Here is a 12,757-nt window from a genome sequence, read left to right as displayed (position 1 = left end):
TGGGCAACAACATATAAACAAAGAACATTCACACAAAGAAACATGTCAACTCTAATCAAGTGGTGTATATATCGTAGGGGTGCGACAAAACTACTGTAGCTGGTGCCCTCATGTAGGATGGTTCTAATACGTGGGAGAAAGACGAATAACATACAAACTTTGATGGATGTCATGGTTGGAATTTAACCTGACAACAAGGTGGTGGGGTGACCTGTGGCCCAGGCAGGGAAATGAGCCATGGCGGGTTTAGTCTGTTGCAATGGACATACCTTAGTCTGAAGAGCTGTCGAGGGCCACAGCAGTTTCAGCGGCTGGTGAACAGTTGGGGGTGGAATGGCGAGAAGCCGAGTTCTCTGAGTCACGCTGCTTACAGAATGTGACGGCATCAATTAAAGTGGTGAAAATGCGTGGCCGACCATTAATTTCTACACAAAGATGAACTGGGTACAACATGCTGCATTTAAAACCCTGTTTCCGTTGAATAATTTTAACATCAGAAATTTCTGTTTCTCTTCTTAGACAACAACGGTGAAGTCAGGGAACAGAGAGATAGAAAAGCTCTGGTACTGTAGTGGACCTCGTTCATGGGCTAGGCGCAGAGTTGTGTTTCTGTCCCTATAGTTTAATAAGCAAGCTATGATCAGGCGCGGTGGCACTCCAGGAGTGGGCCTTTTCCCACAACAAAGGCATCAGCGAAATCTTGGCTAGTGAATAGTTCTGTCAGTGGGTGTTTCACAAAAATGTCAGGACATCCCATATTTGTAGATTCAACACCTCTGACGATCCAGAGGTTATTCCATCAGGATCTCGCCTTGAGATCCTCGTTTTTGGCCGCTGTGAGTTTGAGCACGTTTTCCACCTTCTCCAAGCACTTTGCCATGTGTCATCTACGATTTCAGAGATCAGTCGCTATTCACCGTCAAGCCTGACTGCATGGTGATCCAGTCACTCACCCACTCGATCCATCCTACTGTTAAGGGCAGCGAAGCGAGCGTCGATGGAGGTCAAATCTGGCTCATAGTTCGGCCATTATGGCAGCCGTGCCATCAAGGGGCACCATTGTTTTTTCCTGAGACTGGCCCCTCTCCGTGCCAGACAGTGGTTGCCGGCAGCCCAGAATCTGGCCCTGGTCAACGGAGAGCTGCTTCTGTTTGAGGTCCCCCTGTCCCATGTTGGGGAGTGGGTGTGAACCAGTGGACATTTCAGGGGCTGGGTGGAGTGGGCAGATGGGAGCTGCCAACAGAAGTGTGGAGTCTTGACGGGCTAATGCCGCAGTGGGAGTAGTAGCAGTGTGTCGCCTGGTCCCTAGTCTGGGGCAAGGTGTGCAGGAGGGAAGTGGGTAGCAATAAGCCTTTAAAAGTGGAGGTGCATCCAAGTGGGGAGTATGCCTTTGAAGGATGGCAGGGAAAGAGTTGCTGTGTTTAATTGAATGTAGGCGGTTCTGGGGTCTCAAGCAGCAAGCGGAGCTGGTGAGGGAGCAGAGAGCTCTCCAATGCAATTGACAGGTTCTTTAAGTGAAACCAGGCGCGGCATCCAAAGTGAAGCACCATATCAGGCAAGCCCCTAAGTAGCACCGAGGGCAGCCCAGCAGTCAGTCCCACATGCCCAGCGTCAGCATCAGATGGCGTGATGAGATGGGTCTCGCATTTCCCAAGAGCCGCCAGGCAGTATTCGCAGGTAAGGGGAGCAAGCTGGATGGTTGGCGGGTGAGGCTGGGCGGTCTCATAGGTGCTGAGCGCCTTGGCCACAGTGAGATCATCCCGCACTGCAGCAGTCCCCGCAGCACCGCAACCACCAAGAAAAGGGAAGGGGTCGGGGCTAGGCAGGACAGCGAGCAGGCCAGTGGGACTCAGTAGTCCCTGATCCTCAGGCTCACCCACGGCCCCTGTCGTCCCGGAGCCTCCGAGGAGAGCGTTAGGCCACCGCAGCCTGCCGCCCGCGGCTTACCGCAGCAAACAGGTTGCCTTTGGGTTGTTAGCAGGTGGAATGACCGGTCAAGGTGTTCACCGATCTCTGGAACAGCATCAGCATGCGGATGGTGTCAGATGGATCCATGAAATTGATAATTAGGAGCGAGCGGCTCCAAAGCTTCAGCACCTTGCAGGCATCTTGTTTGCCGGCATGGCCACGCCCCTCAAATATTTAAAAGTTAACGAAAGCACCCAAAAATGCCTCCACCAACAAAAAAAAATTGTAATCTAGTTTAGTTTAAAAAAAAAAACGTTTTGAGCCTGCTTGTCATTACAGAAGGCGACCAGGCTCATGCAAATCATTCTGATCAGATGTCTGTTGAGCCCCCCGCCATAGTAGGAGACTTTGTCCATCCATGAACACCTTTCTAGCAGAGGGGACCCAACCTTTACTCGGTGAGACAGGTCTAAACTGAAGATGTTTGCCTAGCTTGCCTGCTTGTTGAGGGAGAATGGAACCTCTGAGGTAAAGCTGCTCTTTTTGTCCGGAGTCCAACCAATTAGCATGCAGTTGGTTCACCTATGCAATGGAATGCTTTTTCAAGGACATAAAAGTAACAGCCCCAGCAGGTAAGAATTGTGGGCTGATAAACCTGCATTACATTGTAGTCTTTTCTTTATCTGCACAGTACCTTGTTAATGACTTGATATTTGCCCCTCCTCCTGAAGGACCGACATTTGTGCTGCTGACTGACTGTGACACAAAGGAATGAAACCCATAATGCATTTTTAGACATTGATATCCTGCTGCCTTCTGCATCCCTCAGAGGCATGACCCAATTTTCAGTTACACAGAGATTCTTTATACTTTTTGCTTGCTGATTTTGCATTTGGATCATGTACAGGGAAGACGATCAGACACAGTGAGACAGTGATTGATGCATACCCAAGCAACATGCTTTCAGGTTTCTTGATTATGCATCAGCATTATTGTAAATCTCTGCTGTAAGTGGCAAATAAAAATGCTTGCTGCTTTGTTCCTCAAAGATTAATTATGAATCCCGAGAATCTCACATCGAGTAGGCACTGCATTTGTTTCCAAGGAAACGTACAAGCTGGATGAGATCTGTGCACAATATGAATAATCAAAACGCTATTAACCTGATTTTGAAAGAGAGAGATTTAATGGGAGCCACTGAGCCCCACCCCCACCTGCCTATTCTTTATCGAGAACATCCTTCCTGCAGAGTAGGAGCCGCCTGGTCCATTGTGGTCTTCTGATTTAACTTGGGGACTTCAGGAAAGGTGTATTCTTTTACTTCTTTTTTAAAGTGTGCGTGGGATCGCCCCCACAAATGGGCTCAGATCCCTTTGCAATATAAAAACAGAAGCTGGGATGGCAACAGTATGTTCCCGCCGACAGGCGAGGTCAGCACATAATGTTCAAAAACACTCTGCTTCCTTCCAGCTTGTCAGGATCGTGGGTCTGCTGGATACAGGCTCCAGAAGTGATGTAAGCCCTTCAAAGGAAGCTCTCTTGTGCGCATCCTCTTCCCCAGTGCCTTTGTACCGCAGCATGTGCGCCTCCGCCTTGGTTTTAGCCATAAGTAGGCCACGGTCAAGACCTATTGCAAGGACCCCAGCCAACATGGAGTGTAGACATTGATAACTTTACGTATTTACATATTTACCTGTGCATCTGTTTTTACCCCTTTTGGTGTGTAAGACATTTAGTTGAAGGAAACGTGTTACTTGAGCAAATATCTCCAGACCTATATGATGTTATAATTAGATTTCTAACACACTTTTGTAGACCGGGGTCACTTCCTTCTCTATAAACGTTTCTCCAGCTTAGAGTTCAAAGGGGCAATCATACCAAAAGTATTTTCTTTTTGCAAGTATTTCCTTCTCTCACCAAACCTTCTGAGATGTTTTATCTGTTGTTGTGGATAGACAATATCCACCATGTTCTCAGAGGCGGGACTTCCTGTATGAGGAGCAATAGCAGACACATCATGAAATAGATTGCACAAGGGCACCAAGAGCTTGCTCTCTTATTGGGCCTCATTTGGCTGGGTGAAAATGGAAGCAACGAAAACTTCAGGCACCTTCTGACAATGTGGTGCATAGTCGCGTAGACACTGGAAGGCCTATAGTGGAATATAACCACTTTATAGCAGCTAGTTCTGAAAGGAGGGTATCGTTTTCAGGGCCAATACTGTATTCCTTAAATTTGCAGTCTGTAACTGGTAGTGTACATATTGGGGCTGAGGGCATGTATAACCATATAATGCTCCAATTTGTTTCTATGCATCTTGTTTTGAAGGCATCTCTATTAGGAACTCAGCGTTTGCTGACTGATTAAAGGCTGCAAGGCTCACCACAATTACCCGCATGCATGACTCCACTAAATTGATGCTTTCTTACTTTAAAGCCCCCTGCGTACCTTGTGTACCATCAGATGTTGTTTGTTTCCTTGCATTAATTATAATTTATGAGTTTTTCTAAAGGACCGGACAGTGCTGTAGTGATGCACTAGTGGACTTGCAGTTTTCCAAGGTGATTATGTTTTGTGGTGCGCGACACTGAGTATAGGCAGGTTTACCCATAGTGGTGATCATTACCATTGCCTTGGTGTGCTGTGAAGTCGCTGAAGCCTTGTTGGTTGTGTGGCCAAAGTGAGATTGGTGCCCCATGTATTGCAGGGTTCAGTGCTGGTCTTGGGAGTCTGAATGGCCAGGTGGGATGGGTGATGAACTGGATGCAGACCAGATCAGCCATAAAGGCTAAGTTGTGGGGGGAGGGACAAAGGTTTACTCAGCGGTTGTGAACGTTTCCAAACGATGGTCCTTGAATGCAGGTGCACCAATAATTCTATGCATTTCTTTGTTTCTTCACTAGTTGGTGCTCTAGAAGACATTACTAGGGCTCACATCTTGAATGCAATGGATGTGAGTATCTGCTTCCAGCCAGTTGACATTGTTTTTGCTTTATGTTGCCAGGTGCTCGATGACCCCAGCGAGGACCACCTGTACATGGGTATGCATTTCATAATCACCTTCTGTGCTGCCATAGTTTTCCGACACTGAGGAATGAGACAGACAGTGCATTGGAAGACTAATGTTTTGTATATTTGCGAATTACAATGATAATGTTACGCTAGTAGTACAGGTGTAATAGGACAGACTGGCAAAATAGCAAGAACTGGAAAGTAGTCTGTGTAAGCAAGTGAGAGTAATTGAGATCTAGCAAAATTCTCTCTAAGAATGATTTAACAGATGTCTAGAACAGAACAAAGAACATACAATTCAAAAGCAGATACAGCTCATCAATTGGTGACCTCTGATTTTTCATGTAAATCTTCCACTTGAATTGTTCCAAAGTTTGACAGCTTTCCAGTAACCAATAGATGTACCTTATTATTTAGGTCTGTGCTTTTCACAAAGACTGCATTACTGGCGGATTCACAAGGGGTCCCTTTTGGTTTCCTCATTTGTGGATTTGTGGCTGTTGCTCCTGTTCCTAGGAGAGCAACAACCGATGTGCAGCAGTCACTCAGTGAATTAACCACCACGACCTGTCCTTGATCAGCCCTCATGGATATCACAGCTGAAGCAACGCCCACATTACTTACTGCCCACCGTCATTCATGCAATCTCTACACCTGGAGAAAGGCAACTCCCTCCTTTCCCCAAACTAGAGTTCTTTAGAACTCTAAAGAAAGGAGTTTGTGGTTTTTAGGACTGTGGCCAATATGGCACCCAACTCTCTATGTCGAGTACCAAGCTTGAAACGTGGGAAAGGATACACTTGATCATTTTGACTGGGTTCACCAACTTCAGGTGCAAGACTTATTCCATCTTGCCAATTTTGCAGAAATCTACAGCCGGAGTGAATGTGTAAGAGCTGCCAGAATTCAGTTAACTTAAGCTCACCGAAAGCTGAAAGCTACAGCTTTTGATGACTTCTGGGCCAGCTGCCTTCATGAAACATGAATAGAACTGAATATTACAAGATGCGTTGCAGCAGGTCAGTTTGAGTCCGATCCGGGAGTCCTACATAGTGCGATGCATTTCAAAGCACTGTAAACAGGCGTCTAAGAGAGTTTTTAAATGCACATATGTAATTGCAGGCCCTAACAACCATCACAGAGTAAATTGTAATATTGTAATATTGACCATCACAGAGTAAATGAGTCTGCGCTACCCGCAAGCTCTCCCCGGTGCCAAGGTGAGAATGGCACCACAAGAAAGGTGGGTGGAAAAACAAGAAAATGTTCACTCAGGTGACTATGATATACACACAGAGTGTTATTTAAACATCTCATAAATGTTCCCCTTGCCGCTGGGGTCAAATCCAGACTACATTCGACAAACGTCACAGGGTGACGATAAAGTGGGCCCGTAAACTCATCCAGCGCAGCGGTTCTTAAACATTTGGCTTCTGTTGACCCCAAATGAATCACATCTGGAAGCTGAGGACCCCCTCCGAAGCAGTTTATGTGATTTAAACTTCAGAACAATAAAAAAAAATATAGAGCTATTTATACCTCAAACACATATACAAAATATGAAATATTGTATTTAGTTTCACAAATAAAAAAAAAGCAAAAATCTAAATTTTAATTTCAATGGAAAACTTGGAGCTTTTCAAAATGTATTTTTAATAAGACGAAGCAATATTTTGAACTCCAGATTATCACTTGGTCTTTTTTACTTCTAATGCATGTTCTCTCTTGGTTGGCTTCAATGAAGGCAACCAATCGTCCTTAGTAGATTCCACTTATTGTACTTGAGCTGCTTCCACGAATCAAGATAAGGATAACAACTTAGGACCTGATTCGGCAAATGAGTTACTCCATCACAACAGTGATGTATACCCCATCAACTGAAATATAAATTCTGTTATATCCTATGGGAATTTATATTTTTGCGGACAGAACATCTGTCACCGTTGTAATGGAGTAACCTGTTCGCTGAAAACTCGCCCTCCGAAATATAAATCAGGCCCTTAATGTTTAGCTCCCAATGTCAAATTCATTCATATTTACAGATCTTTAAAAAATGTTTAATTTGCAATTTTGCTTTTCATGTAAATATATTTTATTAATCTACTCAATACTGAGTAGGTGTCACAGACCCCCAAGGAGTACGCAGAAACTTGGTTAACAACTACTGATCTACAGTCCTCACCTGCCCTGCATGCTAACCTCAGCTAGTGCAAAAACCGGCAGGCTTTTTTCCCACACTCCATAACGTGATCTCTGAGTCCCACATAGCTAACTGAAGGTGAACGGTGCAGCACAGCATGAGCCTGCCACAGTTGGGGTCTCTCAGACCAGGAACCGCATGAGCCTGCCACAGCAGAGGAGCTCTCAGGCCAGGAGCCGCATGAGCCTGCCACAGCAGCGGGGCACTCTCAGGCCAGAAGCCGCATGAGCTTGCCACAACAGCGGGGTACTCTGAGGCCAGGAGCCGCATGAGCCTGCCACAGCTGGGGACTCTCAGACCAGGAGCCGCATGAGCCTGCCACAGCAGAGGGGTCTCAGGCCAGGAGCTGCATGAGCCTGCCGCAGAGGGACTGTCAGGCCAGGAGCCACCTTGGAAGTACTCAGCTCCGTTCAATCTCCAGCACATCAAAACGGCTCGGCCCCTGAAGGAAAAAAACTCGAGTAGATATTGAAAAATCAATATACTTGCCTGACTTTAGGCAGCTTTTTGGGGGCGAGGGAAGAGAACGCTTCTCGAAATGGAGGTATAAAAAAGGAAGAGTGGGGTGTGTGCAACGTTTTGTAGCCAAAGGGTGCAGACCCAAAATAAAGAAAAGTCACTGGATTCTGTAGGATGATTCCTTAAGGTTACTTTGAGGTGCTTGTTGAGGGAGTAAGAGAGATGCCTGTCTTCATTGTGATAATAGACACTCGTAGAGTAATGATACAGAAGAAGATGGCTGAAGATATAATATTTATTTGTTGTGTGAACGCTCATGGGCACCATGTGTTTTAGTACGTAGGAAATTTAAAATAGAGTCCTATTAGCTCCAAAACCAGTCTGAGCAAGCATTGGCAAAGACAATTGGTCTGGCATTGACTCTAGGCATTTTTGCTTCATCAATGCTTATTTTGTCAGGGTTTTGTAAAACTCCATTGTTGGGAGAGAGGCCAACCACTCGTCATCTCATCAAACTTAAAACAAAACATTGACTAAAAGGAAAAATATTGTTTTGGTTTTATAAAGCACACATTACCATAATAGTCCCTAGCACTGAAGGGGACTACTTTGTGTGTAGGTATGCTCCTTATGAAAGGGCACAAAGCCATTAATCATAGCCATGTTAGCCAATGGCTGAAGTGGGTTGACCAAATGCCCAATGCTGCATGTTGGAGAGGGCAGAAGAAAAATGTAAATGATACAAAAACAGACCAATTTATAAAGACGCCTGACTAAAAGTCCCTGTAATAAAGTATATTATTCATATAATTGTAGTAATTTTAAAAGGTCACAGATAACCAAGACCTAAAATTTGTCCAAGATAGTCTTTGCAATGCTACGTCTAGCCTTGCTGCATCTATAACTTCCTTATTAAACAGAAGTGGTTTGTGGCATACTTAGAGTGACTATGGCCCTTTTTGTGGCGTTACCAGGTGATACATTGTGACTGGGACACCATATTTCCAGCCCTGGAGCTTTCATTCTACAAACCATTGTAGTGTAGTAGATTAGTCCATATGGTACAGCGGGAACCAATGCTTTAACTTCTGCAATACATTGAACAGTTAAATTAAAACATATCATAAGGGAGTTACGGTTTTCTTGCCCTGGAGTCACCTCTGTGAACAGCAGTGTCTGCGGTGTTACTCAACCTCAGAAACAGGCTGAAGGTGGGTTATTCAGCATGTTGACTAGAGGAGAACAGTAAAACTACAGACTGTCCAAATAAGAAGGAAACCGAAAGGAAGGAAAGTCGAACTCTAGGGACATGAAATTAGAAAGGTTTCATCACTAGCAACAAAACATGTCAAGAAAAAAACACCATACAAACACTAAATGGATGCATTTAGGGGCATATGTGCAAAGCATTTTTGCAGTCGGAAAGGCCTGATATGGCCCGACTGGGCCATAAATCGCAAAAATGTTTTAATATAGGTTAAAAGCACAAATTGAGGTCCGGTAACACATTACCGAATCGCAATTTGTGTACTGAATCACAATTTGTGTTTGCGATTCGGTGTTTGGAAGGGTTGTGCTTTTGGCGCCCCTTCCAAATACAGAATCTGAATAGGATGTATTGATGCTTTGTGACTGAATTCTGATCACAAAACATTAATACTTTACCAGACTCCTTGAAGAGGACCTGCAAAGAAAGCCCTTGAGAATGGAAAACAAATATTTTTGAAGAGTAAACAGTGGACCGGTCCATGGACCACTGCCTACTCTTAACAAATGAAATTTGAAAGCTAATTTTCTTTTTTTGTTCTTTTTTTTTAATGCATCCAATTTTCTTTAAGGAAAATAGTCTGCTTTACAAAAATAAAATAAAAGGTTAGTGTATTAAAAAGCAGTCACAGACATGGTGGTCTGCTGACCCACAGCAGGCCCCCATCCCTGTGATGCCGCTCATTCCTTATGGGTTGAACACTGCAACCTACCTCATTTTTATTCATGAGGTAGGTTGATTTGCGACCACTAGGAATTAGTATTGAAAAGATTTAAGGTTTCCTACATCAGGAATTGCGATTTTCTAATTGCGATTTGGTAATAATTGCAATTAGGAAATTTCAATTCTAGTTTTTTGTACATGTGCCCCCAAAATACCCTACAAAATGCACTCTAGCACTTTTGTATAATTGTCGTCTTTGTCCCATAAAAGATTCTTTGTGCTTTCTGGGTAAATGACCAAAAATCCTGGTGTCTGATCAGTTCCTTGTACTGCTGGTGATCAGCAGCGAGGGATCACAATGGAAGCTTTCATGGACTGCAAAACTATGCATAATTGTTTATGAATCATCACTGGGACAAGACTAGGACACGACATGAGGACTCTGCCCCAACCTTGTCTCTACCACTGCAAAACAACCTCCTATTATGAGAAAGATTTAGGAATGTCAGGGCGTGATGGCTATTTATTAAGTTAATTTATCATTTCTTACCTACCTGAGAATTTATATAAAAAACTAGAAAATGTAACTTTATACATGACAATAGCTTGCAGATGTTCACGTATGTTTGTCTTTTCTCTTGCAGTGTTTGAACTGGTGAAAAAAGGGTAAGTCCTAAAAGGATAAAATAATTTAAATATAAAGACATGTTTGTATTTGAATGTTGTGCACCATAGATGTCCAATTTAGTTCCAATCCACATTTACAAGATAATCCACATAGGATATGTTTTGACACAGTGAATCTCAGTCGTCCTCATTTAGAAAGATTGTTCTTTTCCCTACCCTTTATCCAGGAAACCACCTTCCTGGACTTTTGACTGTGGACACATTTGCCTTTGTCTGTGTTGGTCTTCTCTGATCTAGGTATAACCTTACATCTGTGCCTTGAATAAGCTCATGAGTATATTCAAAATGGGGGTTAAACATAAGGTTATGAGGTTGTGGTGCGTACCAGATTTTCCAGGTAACCACATAAGACAAATTTACATACAGTGAATCTAAATGAAACTCATTTATGTAGTCACTTGGTATTGTCAAAATATGGAATTGGTTAATTTTCAAATCTACCTCAGACACTCCCATGTACCCTGATATGAATTTTGAAAATATTATTTGTAACTTGTATTCTGCTTACATTACTGCCTTTCCTTGCGCTGCAATCTTTATTTTGTAAAACCTGTTGATTGCAAGGAACTACAAACTCCTTAAGAGAGGAGGTGATATTTGAGACTGTATTGGAATTCACACAAATAGACTGAAGTTTTAATGCCTTCGTAAGAGAATTCCTGAGACAGGAAGCTCCTTTATTTAATAGACTCTTTGCATGCTTGCTTGATAACCAATAACAATTGAGGGTATCTTTATAGGGTACCTTTATAGGATGCAATGGGAATATGTATATATTTTAATGGAATCTGATTTTACTCTTAAGGCAAATTAGGCTGTTTTATAAAATCAATTGAACATTTTGCATAGACCTTTGAATTGAAGACACTTGGTAGCTTTAAGTTTTCTCCAATATTGCTTCAGGAAATTGCTTAATTTAATGACAGAAAATGTCCTAATGTTAAATGCACAAAATACTAAAAACCTCCTCATCTCGCTTAAATCTAAAAGCAAAATCAACACTCATGTGTTGATACACTAAAGGTAGATAGCTGCCCCCCAGTTTTATCCCTCACAGTAAAATCTCGTTGATGCACTATGGATAACTCACTGTCACTTATACTGCATAGAAATGTGGTAGCACAATCTGCCAATTTAAACTCACACTCACTAAAGGAATACAATACCCACTGTCTCCTAACCAACTATAAAATGGAGTACATGCTTCGCTATTATCAAGGCTTGATTGCAGTAATACTGTTTTAGCAGGAATCCCATGCTTCTCTCAATTAATGTCAAACATAAAATAAAATCTACCATTTATTACCAGTACTAAAAGAGCTCTAGTGTTGACCACTGGAGAAATCTGACTAATCTTCTGAAAATATCCCATGGCATTCAATCATCAAGAAACTAAAATTCTGTTCAGCTTCCCTGCTTTATGTGATTCCTCTAAGGTATGGACAGTATTGCTATACTCGCTATGATGTCACACTTTATGCACCCCTTCTGATCTAAGAACAGGTTCTGGACAGCAAATTACCAGAGACAGGCATAGGCCGCTCCTCACATGCTAGATTAGACAGATGCTAGATCCAGTCAGGCACTTCCATCCCAACAGGCTCCATAAGTATTTGAACCAGCCCAGAAAACAACTAAATTGGTCTCAAGGGAGTGGTTTTGGTGTATGTTATAGCAGAGGGTTCTGACAGCACACCATTTCCAAATATGATTAATTGGCAACTTAGCACTTTCCTAACATTAGAGAACACTTGATTAATGATTTTGTCCCATGTGCAACATCTCTTCAATGTCACTTATCACTTTTAAAATAGAATGTTCTGGTGTGACTTGGCAGCAGCCAAGATGGCTGCACATTGAGAGTGCTCTGCGGTGGTGGCCTCCTTAAGCCTCGAAGTCCGGTACAATCTCCTCAACCTGAGGCAATTGGAGCAACATGGAATGAGCTGAAAATGTGGAGATGGCGGTTTGAGGCCCCCTCAATGACACTGGGGAAGCGGCCGACTCAGACCACTCACCAAAGACTCAGGCCGTGCGACTGAGGGCACCAGAGGACTGCACTGGTGAACGGCTGCGGGTCTCCACCTCTTCCCCACCCCCCTCCCGGAGACAGAGGGATTGCCGGCTGTAGTGTGACAGGGAGGCAGGCTGTGGCTGCGGGGCTGGTCCCCTCCGATGCGAAGACCTGCGGCTCATCCTGCTACGGAGACGACTGAGGCCTGCGAAGATGGGCAGTGACAGGAAGGGCTAGGAGGACTGGGCTGCGGTGCCTATGAAGACTCCTGCCCTCTCCTTACTGCAATCGGGCACCGTATGTGTGACCTGGGGCCTGACAGTGAGGGGGGTGCAAGGATGCGACACGCTGGGCCCGATGCGAGAAGCTACAATCCTGCCCTGGGGAAGTGGCAGTCAACGAGACCTGATCTGCAATAGACCTGAGGCCTCTGAGACGAATGAGCTCTGGGGCGTGAGTACCCCCACCGTGCTGGTGAATGCATTGGCAAGAGAGAGATTGTGACTCTGGCCTGCGCCCTGTGTAGGTTTGGGATTCCCACCCTCTC

The 12,757-nt window shown here is 44.0% G+C and overlaps 1 protein-coding gene and 1 long non-coding RNA gene across 4 annotated transcripts in view; one reads left to right on the top strand and one right to left on the bottom strand.

Annotated features, from left to right (window-relative positions):
* Positions 1–12,757, bottom strand: part of LOC138265228 (uncharacterized) — a 288,749-nt gene that overhangs the window by 172,271 nt on the left and 103,721 nt on the right. The window lies entirely within an intron of this gene.
* CAMKK2 (calcium/calmodulin dependent protein kinase kinase 2) overlaps positions 1–12,757 on the top strand; it is a 255,254-nt gene that overhangs the window by 167,870 nt on the left and 74,627 nt on the right. For all 3 annotated transcript variants that reach the window (XM_069214894.1, XM_069214893.1, XM_069214896.1), the window contains exons 7-8: positions 4,913–4,949; positions 10,154–10,175. In XM_069214894.1, coding sequence (XP_069070995.1) covers positions 4,913–4,949; positions 10,154–10,175 — 59 coding nt within the window. The remainder of the gene's footprint in view (positions 1–4,912; positions 4,950–10,153; positions 10,176–12,757) is intronic.

Source organism: Pleurodeles waltl, chromosome 11 (assembly GCF_031143425.1).
Source record: "Pleurodeles waltl isolate 20211129_DDA chromosome 11, aPleWal1.hap1.20221129, whole genome shotgun sequence".
In the NCBI taxonomy this organism is placed as follows: domain Eukaryota; kingdom Metazoa; phylum Chordata; class Amphibia; order Caudata; family Salamandridae; genus Pleurodeles; species Pleurodeles waltl.
This window is presented reverse-complemented; position numbering and strand designations above follow the sequence as displayed.